The sequence below is a fragment of the Gopherus evgoodei genome, chromosome 16 (assembly GCF_007399415.2).
Source record: "Gopherus evgoodei ecotype Sinaloan lineage chromosome 16, rGopEvg1_v1.p, whole genome shotgun sequence".
Lineage (NCBI taxonomy): Eukaryota > Metazoa > Chordata > Testudines > Testudinidae > Gopherus > Gopherus evgoodei.
The window spans coordinates 4284773-4299288 of NC_044337.1; the positions used below are offsets into that span (position 1 = coordinate 4284773).

Genomic DNA, 14516 nt, shown 5'->3' on the forward strand with positions numbered 1-14516 from the left:
ATTGGCCAAGGTAAGCACACACAGTTCCAGCAAGGCGGGATCCAAACACAGCAGCCTGGTGAGTGTCCAGAAGGGGGAGTTTGACTAGGGCTGTGATTTAGGGAAGGCATTTGGAAATGCTACTTCCCCTGAGCCCATGGCTCTGCCATTAGAGCTCAGCTCTCCTTCCCTGCAGGGCATGACCACTATCAGAGATGATGGCAGCTTTATCCCATCTACTTCCCTCCTTTCCCCCATTCTGTGGTTCCACACCAACCACAGTTCCTGATGGTTTGCTCCAGCTACATTGCAGCTGGCACACCAGAGAGGGGAGAACGAGCAAGCCGGGCTAAGATGCTACCTCCTTCAGCTTACATAGGGGATGCAAAGAAGAGGAGAGCTCTTTAGGGTAGGTCTATGTGCAGTCCAAGGTGATTGCAGCTTGGGGAGACATACCTGTACTAGCATAGCTAAAGAAGCGGAATAGATATGGTGGCATGTGGGCTAGCAATGTGAGTACGTACCCGGATTCCTGGTGCACTTATACCACCCATGCTGAAGCCTGTGCGACTGCATCTATACTGCTATTTTAGCTGTGCTAGTGTGGATAAAGCTAGTGTGGGTATGTCCACCTGAACTGCAATCACAGTTCAGATTGCAGTCTAGACATACCCCAAGAGGCAGACAAGACAGAAAGAGAGTAACTGAGGGGGCCGGGTTAAGCACTGAGAAGGGTTGGGGAGAGAGAGAGACGATGAGTCTGAAAATGGGACTGCAGTGGGATCCTAAGGGCAATGTGTGTAGAGAGGAACAAAGTGATGGAGCCTGAGGAGGGCTGTGCGGGAGAGAGAGAGAGACAGAGTGAGTCGGTGGGAATTGGATGGAGAGGGGGAACCAGGAGCGGGGCCATACCTTTCAGCCTGCCAGTGTTTGACAAAGACTCAAAATGAGGAACACCAATTATTCATGCAGGAGACTTTAAATGCGATGAGGTCTTTCCAGTAGGGTAAATAACTCAATAACTTCAGGTTCATGATTATTTCGGATGTAAATAGTTTCCAACAATAAAAGTGAGGGAACACAAAATATATGGAATTGGAAGTAAAATGAATGACCACTCAAAATAAGGGGAATTTGAGAGGTATGTTGTGGAGGAGAGGGATGAAGAGCAAGAAGACCTCAAAGTGGAGTTGGGCAGTTGGGAGAGAACTTAGGAGGGAGTTTGGGGTAGCCTCTGTACGTGGTGATTCTCTCCAGGAGAGACAGCAGAGCACATGAGTGAGAGTTTTGAGGTGGGAGGCCAGAAAGAGCATGTGTGTGTGATTTCGGAAGGGAAGGCATGCTGTGTGTGAGGAGACAAAGGTGTGGAGAGTACAGAGTGTGAGAATAAGGAGGAATGGAATGGCAGAAGAGGAGTGCAAAGAGACTGAAAATATAGAGGAAAGAAGGAGGCAGATGGAGAAAAAAAAGAAAGGAAACAAGTTTCACACAATATAGAAAACAATACTGAGGAAAAGATAAAAAATACACATTAGAAGAAAGAAGACTTGTTTGTCATCACAAAAGAAGTCTGTGGCAGAGACAGGATAGAGGCCAATTCTCCTAGGTTGGAGGACCATTCTTTCTCTTTCTCTCTGCCTCATTCACTACACAAGTTCATTACACAGAAATTCCATCATGTATCTGTGCATTTTACAGTAGAGACGCTCCCCGACTTACGCAAGTGTTCCATTCTGGAACGCCTTGCGTAACTTGAATTTTGTATAAGTCAGAAATGTATACCCAACCATGGGCAAAAAAACCAACCAACCAAACAAACTATTTCTAGCTTATGGAACTTTTTCTGTAAGTGCAGATTTGCATAAGTTAGGGTTTGCGTAACCCGGGGGAGGTCTGTATTTTGCAGAGGTGGGTATGCAGAAGAAGCCATGTTGTAAAAACAACATAGTCAAATACATAGACTTGGCCAAGCCCAGGGTAATCCATTATTTTTTTGTCAAGGACCAAATTTCTTAGTCAAGGTATAGTCAAGATCCAGACTCCAGAGAAAATAACGATGATAATAAGTAAATAAAAAGTTTTCATAGTTTGCTTAGAAGTGTCTGGCGGCCCAGATTCAGCCCACCATCCACCTATGGCCTAGCCTTTTTGAAAGGCAGTGTGACTAAGTAGCTATCATGGAGTCACAAGGTCTGGTCTATGCCCCGGCCTGTAATCAATTTCCTCTGTGTTGGGCCACAAGTACCCACAGATTCATGCCCGTGCAGGGGCACTGAAACAATTTTTATAGTGGAGATGCTGAAAGCAGAAACCATTTATTTGGTTATTACTACTTCAAGCCAGGGGGTGCTGCTGCACTGCCAGCACCCCTGCACCCATGGTCTCCAAGACTGGGCCTTCAGCACCACCATCCTGTCTTTCTCTGTGGCTCCTTGCAGTATATATACCCAAGACAGACTTCTGCAGGGAGCTTGTGCTATAGCCCATAAGAGGGCAATGCTTTCAGCGAGTATTTACACCAACTGTTTTTAAAACAAAGTAACCATTTATTAGTGAAACTGGCACACAGCATCTGAAAGTCCTTAGGTTAGACCAGAGAAATGAAGGCTAATGTATAATCCATTCTGTTAGCCCAGAGCACCAGCATAGCTGCAGTGAGCCCCATGTTCAGACTCTGTGACCCCCTCACAGTCTGATCTCCTTGGTCAGTTTCCAGGAGAGAGGCCCAACTCCTTCCAGAAGCCAATCCTTTATACCCCACCTTACACCTCCCTGTCCCCTCTAACCTCCCTTTTTTGTCCTGTGATTACAGAGGTGCTAACCGGTCACTTCAGCTTGAATCATCTCTTACAATATGTGTTAACTACTTACACTAAACAATCTGTTCACTTTGTATTTATCTGTGACTCTCTTGAGAACCTTTCAGAGACCTGAAGAAGAGCTCTGTGTAAATTTGAAACTTTGTCTCTTTCACCAACAGAAGTTGGTCCAACAAAAGATACCACCTCACCCATCTGGTCACTAATAAGTAAGAGCTTACCTAGGCTAATAAACTAGGGCTATGTCTACACTACAAGTCATGCCAGTATAATTTACGTGAATTCACCCCTCACTCCCAGCGACATAAATTACACTGACATAAGCGCCTGTATAGACAGTGTGATGTCAGCCTGTCGACACAACTTCTGCCGTGCACAGCAGCTGGACTAGTTAAGATGAGGGGAGAGCTCTCTCCTAACCCTAACCCTGGATGCAAATAACTGCCATTTTGCCTGTCTGCTCCGTGTAAGTTTTGCAGAGGAGCTAGTGCTGAAGTTCAAGATTGCAGCCAAGGAGACTGCACCAGGACCACGATGGGCTGGTGATCTATAAGTGGGTCTCCAGTATTATTTTATTGTTTATTTCCCAGATCAATAATATTTCATATTTTGATACTGTCTGGGGGCTTTTTGTGTAGATTGTGAGAAAACGCAAAATGTGGCTTTAAACAGCAATGCATCTGCAACTTTAACTTTAAATCTTTCCATAATTTATACTGATTAAACTCATGGGGAGGGGGAGGGGCAGCTGTATTATTCACTGGTCACCTCAGGTATGCCACTCACAAGAAATGATGCACGGATATTCTTCAAGAGCTCTCACTTGAGGTAAGTCCCTCAAGACAGAAGGGAATGGCAAAGGGCCTGCCGACACCACCCAGAAGCTTCTTGGGGGTGGTGGAACTCTGCTTCATGAAGACATTATAAAAAGTTGTTCAAACTTACTTTTTAAATGCCCTGCCCGTCAGACTTCTCATGCAACAGGTAGTTTTAAAGCTGCTTTTCGAATTCCACCATTAGACTCCGGATTTGGGGAAGATTATGAAATGAGCTCATAAATTATTTCCATAAATATTCAGATAGAACTCCCAAGTTCTGCAAATTGAGGCCCCTGATATTCAGACCTGAAGAGTTACATTCCAAAGTGGGCAGGGGAGAGACCAACAGGCTTCCCCTGCAGCTGCCATCCATGAAACCTAGAAATGAGTGTGATAGAAGGCTGTGGCTGCCCGGGGAAGAGCAGAGCCCAGAGGTGACACTTTTCCGAAGGCATACCCACAGTTCTGGCCTTAAGGTTGGGAGCCCACATATGATTAGCTGCCAGTCCTGCACTGTCCCAGGTTTCTTTCGGCACATGCCAGTTTCAGGTCCTCTCTCCATCCTGCTTTGAGGAGGTTGGCAAAGGGCATCAAATCCCTACCAGGAACAGTGCTGGGAGGCTCCTGGGGAAATTGCTGCTTTCTATGGTTTTCAAAAAAGTAGTCCCTGATTTTTATTTATTTATTTATTTATTTTATTTAGCTCAGATTAACCCACACCCGCCTTCCTCCCACCGAAAAATAATCCTCGGAATTTGTGAAAGTGCCAGTCCCGAAAGCCTGCTGCGTGGGGCCCCCCTGCCGCTGGGTCCTGAGGCTCAGAGTCAAGCACCTTGCAAAGTTGGAGCTGCTCTTCCCGAACGTGGCACGGGCAGCAGTGAGCTGCCCGGGGCTGATGGTGCCAAGCCCGGGGCTGGGCAGTGCCAGGGGCCCTAGCGGGGCAGGCTGCGGCGGCGGGGGCGCTCCGCGCCCTGGCCTGGCCATGCAGGGGCGGAGAGGGCAAAGCCCCGGGTCCTGCAGCGCTCAGCTCGGCCAGACTCAGCCCCCTGCTCCTGCTGCTGCTTGATCTGAATGTGCTGAGGCTGGAGCTGCCCCCAGAGCTGCTGTGATGGCGGCAGCGCGGGCGCCGCACCGGGACTCGCCCTGCCCGCAGCAGCGCCCTCGCTGAAGGCGGCGCGCCCCGCGCCCCGGGGAAGGGGGGCTGCAGCAGCCCGGCGAGCCGCCCACCCGCGCCGCGGGCATCGCCCCCACTCGCGTCCCTCCAGTCCCCGCAGGGCGGAAAGGCGGCGGCGGCGGCGGCTGCATTGTGAAGCGCGCAGCGGATCGCAGGCCCGGGAGCAGCTGGGCTCGCTCCCTCCCGCCCGAGCCCGATGAGCCAGCCGGACAGCAGCGCCCCGGAGCCGGCGGCGGCGCCGGGAGAGCAGGTAAGGGCGGCCGGCCGGGCGGCCGGCTCGGGGAGCCTGGGGGGCGCCCGCCCTCCCGAGGCGAGCGGCCGCGGGGCTCGGCGCGGGGTGCCCGGCTCTGCCCGCGCCCGGCTCCGGGAACAAAGCGGCGCCGAGCAGCCATGTCAGCTCGGACCGCCAGTGCAACACCCCGCGAAGCGCCCCGGCCGGCCGCCCCCCAGCCCGCCCCGGCCCCCGCCCCGCTCGGCCCTGGCCCCCCGACTCCCCGCTTTTAGGCCCTTTCTCTTGCTCAATTTTTTTTTCTAATTTTTCCTCCAAACGGTAGTTTTTTTCCATTAAAACGGCGCCACCTAGGGGAGACTATTTCGTAAATAAAAAGAAATTAAAATTGAAAAAAGAGGAAATATTTGCTATTTCTTATTTTTAAAAAGTTTGAATTGTAAGAATTTGCTGGGGATTTGAGGGAAGAATGTTTTGCATGTTCATAGAACAGCTAGTTGGGTGGGCTAGGCTCGTGGGCACAAATTTTGTGTTTTTGAAGCAAAGCCCTGTTAATATGTAAATGAAAATTAAGCTGGAATTTGGACGAATTCAGGTTTTTTCCTGTTTTGGAAGAAAATATTATTGTAAAACAGCGACAGCTTGAAAATGAATCTGATTTTAGTTTTAGACAAGCATATATAAATTAACTGCAATAAAATATTACTTTGGGGAAAGTAGGAGAATTGCTGTTATGAAGCAATTATGAATTGTGCTTCCTTCTAATTTTGAACTTGCTATCATAGTGAGGCAGGGTTGATTTTGGTATTTTGTCATATTTAAAGTTAGTTGTCTTAAATAAGGAAGAAATAAACAAAATATATAGAAATTTTTCTGTGGACACACCCAAATTTTTTTTTATTTTTTTATTTTTTTTTTAGTGATTTTGGATTTCATGCAAAACTGCTTTTAAACAATAAGGGTTCTACACAGAAATCAGAAAAACAGGAGGGAAAGCAAAATTAAGAGTAGAATGTCAGTTCTGGTTTTGAATTTCTTGGTTTTTCTGATGGTTTGTCCTGGTATAATTAAAACATAGTTTCCAGTCATTTAATTTCCTACTTCTTCTTTTGTAAAGAGAAAAAATTTCCCTAGTAGGTTTTTGATACATACACTGAAACTCTTTCAGATACTGTGGATCATATCAATGTAGTATTACATAGATTTATTGTAAAATCTGCTTTGATAATACAAGTGTGCATAATTAATACTTATGAACAAAATTAACTGTAGATTTGAATATTTTAATTTTTAGTAAAACTAAAGTAGCTAAAAAGGGCGCTGCCATGATATTTTCCATAATTTTAAAAATCCTTTTCACTTCTCACTCTTTATAATCCTTCTGGAGTTTGAGATTGAAACCTTTCCATAATTAATGTTTCTCATAGGGTTATGCACACATTTTGTTGTTATAAGGTTGCCTGCAAGTAGTGGACTACGCACACTGGCTTATTATTGTAGGGTTGCCCTTGAATACTGGATTGTTGGTATTTATCTTTTAAAAATAAATAACAAAAGAGCACTAAAGCTTTCATTGTTTCAATAAAAGCACATATAAATGATATACATGACCTTTGCATACAAAAGAGAGCGTGGAAGATTAGGTCAACATTTGAGTCTTACCAACCTTGACACAGCCTCCTCTCTAAAATGGGGACAAAATAGCAAGATGGCTGGCTCCACAGCTGCAGCATTTAATTTGAAAAGAACATTTTGAATTTTGAACATGAGTTTCTGAAACTCGTGCTTCCACACTCCAATAACTTAAATTTAGTCCCCCTTCCCCACCCCCCCTTTTTAATTAAATTTCAATCTGAAATGAATTTTTCTGAAATGAATTTTTAAATCTGAATTTAACCCCCTGAAATGTCTTTAGTGTTCTGATTGTTTCACTGTAACTTGATATTCACTTGAAATTGAAGTCTGGACTTCCTGATACATGCAGGAAGAAGGATCTATTTTTCACCCTGTCCTCATTTATTGCGTTGTGGAGTGATGGAAAGACTTACAAAGCAGGAAAAGTGTTGGGTGGAGGAGAAAATACTCAGAAATACAACTTTATATTTTTACTTTTGCATTTATCTCCAGAAAAAAGACCCACCCTCTTCCTGGATTTTTTTCAGCAAATATAGACCAAAGTACCATAGTCATTAACAAATAGTGGCAGCACAAACACGCTGGAGTGTCACGTGTGTAGAAATTATACACAGTGCATTAAATTGGATTAAACAATCCTTGTCAATATTTTGTTCATGGTTTCGTTCAAAAGCCTTAAAGGTGGTGGCTTTTCCAAACTCATATCCTGCAAGAATTCTTTTCATGGAACTGCACACTATAACTTCAGCTTAGTCTAAGAGTATACCAAAATATTTTTGAAGATTCATGAATTTAATTCTTTTTTCCAAGTGGAGATTTTTTGGTGCTTCTCTTCCCTACTCTGCCTATCCCCACATCCTCACCCTAAAATCTTGGGAGAAGCCCTGATGATTGGTGTTTTTTAGGCCAGGGATATAATAAATTGATCGCTATGTTATTTTGATTCTGAATACTGGCAAATATTCAATTATAGTACATAAGAGGTTGTGTTGCTTTGTGTTTTACATTTATGTCTTAGAAGTTTATAATGATCAAAAATATAGGACTTGAAACTTCAAGGCCCTGTTTTATATCTCTACATGTACTAAACTGCTTATGCAAATAAGTGAATTTCCTTATATATAAATATTTAGTTATTTAAAAATATGTAGCCCATTTCCTCTGCAGAGATTGAAAATGCATTAGCACTAGATTGCAATGTGTGGGGATGCCGTTATACTGTAGGTGTGTGTACTGCAACCTTTACAGTCTTTAACTGTGTGCGTATCGGTTTCCTTTAAACAATGGCTTCCATTCTATCTTTCACTGGTGGTGAAAGCTATAGTCTAGATTATAATAGAATTCTCAACCTTAACCTTTTTTCATGTGCTCTTACATTCTGGAGAAAAGCTGCTTGGCTGAAATTTCAAAGGGAACTTTTTTTCTGGAAAGTTGAGCAAAATTTGTTTGCCTATTTTTGAGTTATGTGATAGTGGAAAAGAAAAGAGACTACTGTAAATAGATTTCAAAATCTAATTTTTGTAGCATAAATTACCAAAAGACTGTATTTTGGAAGTGGAAATTTTCCAGGAACCTAGTCCTCAGTGAGGGGGACGAACCTCAATAAAATAATAGCATGTTAAATGATAAATTATTTTTGCACATGCACAGTATGAAAGATAATTATTACATTATTTCCAGAATTATAGAATAATTGAAAAACATAATTATTTTCCTAATATATTTTATTATGTAGGTATAGTTACACTGCTGTGGTGACATATAAATAAATTTTTGATTATGCAAGTGTGTCAGTGAAATCAATAGAAACTAGTGTTCTGAAAAGATTTTCCTTTTTTTATCTTAATATAAGTTTTTGTATTATTTAGGGTACAGTCTTTGGACCAAATTCTAGAAGCCCTTGGCATATAGAATGCTCACTGAAGTCACTGGAAGCTGTGCACGTAGAGGGGTTTGAAGAATTGGGCCTTTCAATCCTCAAATGTCAATAAATCCCAAAGTAAGGGTTCTTGCAGTAACCATACTTCCCTCATATTGTGTACATAGGACTCTATACTGCCATTATACTAATACATATAGATTGTCTTGGATTCAACTGGAATAGTGTGTGCATATTTTAAGGGTAGGGTGATTGCATAGACCCCCAGTCCTGCAGATATTTATGCACGTGTTTAACTTTATGCATGCAAATATTCCTGTTGGCTTCAGTGAGACTACTCAGATTCATAGATTCTATAGCCAGAAAGGACCATTGTGATCATCTAATTTGGCCTCCTGTATATTACAGACCACAGAACTTCCCCAAAAATAATTCTTAGAACGGATCTTTAGAAAAAACACCCAATCTTGATTTAAAAATAGTCAGTGATGGAGAATCCACCACTCTCTTTGGTAGATTGTTCCAATGATTAATTACTATCACTGTTAAAAATGTATGCCTCATTTTCAAGTATGAGTTTGTCTAGCTTCAACACCTACCCACTGAATTGAGTTAAGTCTCTGCCAGAGTGAAGAAGAGCCTATTATTAAATATTTGTTCCCCATGTAGGTACTTATAGACTGTGATCAAGTCACTGCTTATCCTGCTTGTTGTTAAACTAAGTAGATTGAGCTCCTTGAGTCTATTAATATGAGGCATGTTTGCTAATCCTTTAATCATTCTTGTTGATCTTCTCTGAATCCTCTACAATTTATAAATATCCTTTTTGAATTGTGAGCACTAGAACTGGACACAGGATTCCAGCAGTAGTTGCATCAGTTTCAAATACAGGGTAAAATAACCTCTCTACTCCTGTCTGAGATTCCCCTGTTGATGGATCCAAGTATTGCATTAGCCCTTTTGGCAACAGTGGTGCACTGGGAGCTCATGTTCAGCAGATTATCCCCCCCCCCGACCCTTCCCCCCCTCTAAAAGCCCTTGCAAAGCAACCCACCCCCATTCATCTTTTACAGAGCCACTGCTTCCCAGAATAGAGTTCCCTGTCCTGCCAGTATGGCCTACATTCTTTGTTCCTAGGCGTACACATTTACGTTGAGCCATATTAGAACACACATTGTTTGCTTGCACCCAGTTTATCAAGCAATCCAGATTTCTATGGCTCAGTGATCTGTCCTCATTGTTGTTTACCACTCCCTCAATTTTTGTGTCATTTGCAAACTTTGAGCGTTGAATTTATGTTTTCTTCCAGGTCATTGATAAAAATTAGTGTAGGGTCAAGAACCAATCCCTGCAGCAGTCCTCTGGAAACACATCCGTTCGATTATGGTTACCCGTTTATAATTATATTCTGTGGCTATCAGCCATCCTGATATCAATCTATTTAATGTGTGCCATGTTAATTTTATATCTTTCTAGTTTTTTAATCAAACTGTCATGTGTTACCAATTCAAATGCCTTATAAAAGCCTAAGAGTATTACATCAACACTCTTATCTTTATCAACCAAACTTGTAAGATTCATAAAAAATATCAAGTTAGATTGACAGTATCTATTTTCCATAAACTTATGTTGATTGTTATTAATTATATTACCCTCCTTTAATTCTTTATTAATCAAGTCCCATATCAGCCACTTCATTATCTTGCCTGGGATCAATGTCAGACTGGCAGGCCTATAATTACCTGGGTCATACTGCTTACCCTTTTTAAATATTGGCACAACATACATTTTCTTCCAGTCTTTTGGAACTTCCTCTGAGTGCCAAGACTTATTGAATATAAAATCCAGCTCTTTTAAAACTTTTGGATGCAAGTTTTCCAGACCTGCCATTTTAAAAATGTCTGACTTTAATAGCTGCTATTTAACATCCTCCAGAGATGCTAGTGGAGTAGAAAATGTGTTCTTATATGGTATGTCTACATCACTTGTTTTTTCCCCAAACACACAACATAAATATTTATTGAACATATCTGGCTTGTCTATATTATTATTAATGATAAATCTATCACTTCCATCTAGTAATGGCCAATGCCATTAAGATTTTTTGTTCCTAATATGCTTAAAAAACTCCTTATTGTCCTTAGTTCTGCCAGCCATATATTTCTGCTTATATCCCTTTGTTTTTCTGATCAGTTTCCCACAATTCTTGGTTTCTGTTTTATATTCATTACTATTCACTTTCCTTTTCTTCTATTAGTTATATTTTATTTTTTGATTTTTATAGCTTCCTTCACTTCGCTTCTAAACCATGTTGGATTTTTTTAACCAGCACAGCCTTCTTCCTTGATTTTGGGATTATGGCTTTTGGGGCATCTAATAAAGTGCTCTTAAATAATTCCCAATTATCATTAATATTTTTCTAATTAAATTCTTCTTCTTGGCTGGTATGACTCATAATTGTTTTCAGGGTGCATAACTAGTTGAAAGACTGTACTCAAAGAGTAGATATCTATGGTTTGATGTCAAGCTAGGAGGATGTATCTAGTGGGGTCCTGCAGGGGTTAGTCCTGGGTCAGGTACTATTCAGTGTTTTCATTAATGACTTGGATAATGGAATGGCGAGTAGGCTTATAACATTTGTGGATGACATCAAGCTGGGAAGGGTTGCAAGCACTTTAGAGGACAGGGTTAGGATTCAAAATGACCTTGACAAATTGGAGAATGGGTCTGAAATCAACAAGATGAAATTCAATAAATATAAGTGCAAAGTACTGCATTTAGGAAGGAAAAATTAAATGTACGAATACAAAATGGGGACTAAGTGGCTAGGCAGTAATACTGCTGAAAAGGATCTGGGGATTATAATGGATCAGAAACTAAATATGAGCCAGCGCTGATCAGGCCTCAGCTAGAGTACTGTGTCCAGTTCTGGGCATCATACTTTAGGAAAGATGTGGACTAACTGGAGAGAGTCAAGAGAGCACGAAAATTATAAAAGGTTTAGAAAACCTGACCTATGAGGAGAAGTTAAAAAAACTGGACATGTTTAGCCTTGAGAAAAGATGAGTGAGGGGGTAATTGATACATCTTCAATATGTTAAGGGCTGTTATAAAGAAGACCGTCATCAATTGTTCTCCATGTCCACTGAAGGTAGGACAAGAAGTAATGGGCTTAATCTGTAGCGAGGGAGATTTAAGTTAGATATTAGGAAAATGTGTCTTATAAGGATAGTTAAGCACTAGAGTAGGCTTCCATGGGAGGCTTTGGAATTCCTGTCAGTGGAGATTTTTAGAAACGGAATAGACAAACACCTGTCGGGTGATCTAGGTTTACTTGGTGCTGCCTCAGTACAGGGGCTGGATTAGATGAGCTCTTGAGGTCCATTCCAGTTCTGCATTTCTATGATTCTGTAATACAAAGTGTGCTGGGACCTGGAAAGAACAAAACATGATACCTGCACCAAAGATCTTTAAAATCTAAGGTCTGGTCCTATAATTAGTTACTTGTGGATGTGTACTTGTTCACACATAAAGTCATATTTAAATCAATGAGCCTCTGTGAGAGTGACTGTTTATAGGTCAGGTCTTTAGTAAAGACATAAAAATAATCATAAAATGATGGTAATTTGGGCAATGGAGGAGGATGAGAGCATGAATAATATTTGTTATGAATTTCACCTGATGGGCTTGAGGGTTGTTTTTTTATCATGTGAAGAAGTTCTGGCCAGTATGAGGTATTATCTTTTATGCTGCTTAAAATTATGAGTGATTGAAACTAATCTTAATGTTACAATAATTTAAAAATGTTGCACTACTGAATATGTCCATAGTGAATTGGTTCAATCATACTGCATTTTTGGGAAGAAGTTTCTGATTTTGAAATTTTATGGATTAATTGCTAATCATCTGCCTCCTTTTTGTTTTAGTTTTTTTTCTGGAATGTCTCTTGATTATTTTGTACTATGTGGTGCCAATTTAGTGGTCAACTAGTATGGAAAGTACATCTGAATGTGTTGACTTTGTGCTAACAAACATTGATTTGTTGGGGTGAGGGAATAGAAATGAATGAGGCTGTTTATCGTGTACGGTATGTAAGTGATAACCCTTTTGGAATAAGCTATCCTTGTTTCTTCCATTGAGGGGGAAACTGACTCCCTGCCCCTTTAGCCAGTCAGATGGGAGTTGGATTTTTCAGCCAATACACAAGTAGAAGGGAGACAAAGACAACCGAAGCAGCCAGTTTGCATGAGTTGCGTGGTAAAGGTTTTGATTATGCCTCTTCTGAGCAGGGTACAGATGACTTACATTTACCTAGTCAAGGCATTGATAAGAACATGACTGGAACAAAGTTACAGTAGGAAGTAAGAGAGTCAAAAAGGATTTGAGATTTTATGTTCAGATAATGGAGTTGTTCAACACTGGGAAATAGTTGAGAAGCTGTGGGATAAAATAAGACCAATATAAGTAATGAGGTTATATGGCTTGATGGGGCAATTCTATGGGCTACTTATTTTGTTCAAGGACTGAGCAATCCAGGACAACAGCTGCTTTTCTAGAGGGGAAAAAGGAGGAGACCATCCCTCTCCCAGTCTGTTATCTAAGGAAGCCTGGAGTGAGCCTATAGCGCTATATGTCTGTATTTAGGTGAGTCACATGAGATACCGCCTTCCCTGGACACATGTACGATGTGTAATGGCTTTCTGGCATCTTTGACTGGCACGTTCATATAGGAGCTCTTGAGGGAGGATGAAGAGAGGACAACCAGTCAGTGCCTTTTACAAGGGTTAGAGTCTTCGGGGGAAAAAGGGACTATTTCTGAAGTGGGGTGGGTAGTGATGGCACTGGGCACATGCTGCAGACCTGTGAAATACAAATCATAAGGGATGGAGCAGAGAAGGAGATCCTTCCGGGACAGTGTTTTCCCCAGGAATTGAAATTGGGGGGTGTTCAAATTTACGGGGTGAGGGGGAGGGGAGGTCAGGGCTGATGAGGGGTGAGACCATGAGAGTGAAGGCGGGCTGTATGGCACCATTGTAAATACTGAAAAATGTTTCATTATCATTTCATTAGATTTTAAAATCATCACACAAATTAAAGTTGGCTCTTCAAGCCTTCTATGAAGCACGACACCTACATCCTTCTTGGTTTCTTGTTATAATTTTGCACAACTCTGTTAATGAACTTCTTGAATGCAATGCATTCATCTTTGGTGGCTTCTTGTGTGTCCAGTACTTCCCTTCCTTCAATTGATATGCTCATTAATTCATTCACATGATCAGGCAGAAGGCGACTTCTTTCAGAACACAAAATTCTATTCAGTGATGAAAAAGAACTCTCAACTGTAGCTGTTGTGACTGGGAGTAGCAAGAGATGAATTCCTACTTCTTTCAGCTGAGGAAACATAGCACAAAGATCAGGTCAAGCCACTAGTGATGATAAAAAATAAGTTGAAGTCAAATCTTCATTCGTTGTATGATATTCCACTCTGTGTTCAAATTCTCTATTCTTCCCTGAGCACATGGCAGCCCCATTGCTGGTAGTGCCTCACTCCACTCAACTGTCAGTGTTTTATAAGACAGGGATCTGTAAAAGCTACGTAGAGGTTGAGTAAAATCTAGAAGTCGCTGTTGTAGATTTTTAAGAATCAAGTCTGTGTACTTGTTCAGTTGTTGTAACAAACACTTCTTGTCCTCTTCACTTAAGGATTCAATATAAATGCCTTCATTAATCTACTTCTGGACTGAAGTCTTTGCACCTTCCAGTACTTTTTCAATGGATAGCTCTCTGATTGATCCAAATGTAGCTTCTATTGCTGGACAGAGATCTTCTACTGTTGTAGCAGATGCCTGGATGGCATTGTTTAATGATCCAAGTGGTTTCAACAGTAGACTTTCAAGAGGGAGAATGGCAATAGTCTCCTCTGAACATAGTAGCAAAAGTAATCCACCAGCCTCACTACTTAGATCCATCCCATCTTGGTAGA

The 14516-nt window shown here is 41.7% G+C and overlaps 1 protein-coding gene across 12 annotated transcripts in view; it reads left to right on the forward strand.

The window, feature by feature from the left end:
- The first annotated feature begins 4925 nt into the window (after window positions 1-4925).
- ZNF618 (zinc finger protein 618) overlaps window positions 4926-14516 on the forward strand; it is a 306003-nt gene continuing 296412 nt past the window's right edge. For all 12 annotated transcript variants that reach the window (XM_030535126.1, XM_030535133.1, XM_030535131.1 and 9 more), the window contains exon 1: window positions 4926-5040. In XM_030535126.1, the coding sequence (XP_030390986.1) occupies window positions 4987-5040 (54 nt within the window). In that variant the 5' untranslated portion in view covers window positions 4926-4986. The remainder of the gene's footprint in view (window positions 5041-14516) is intronic.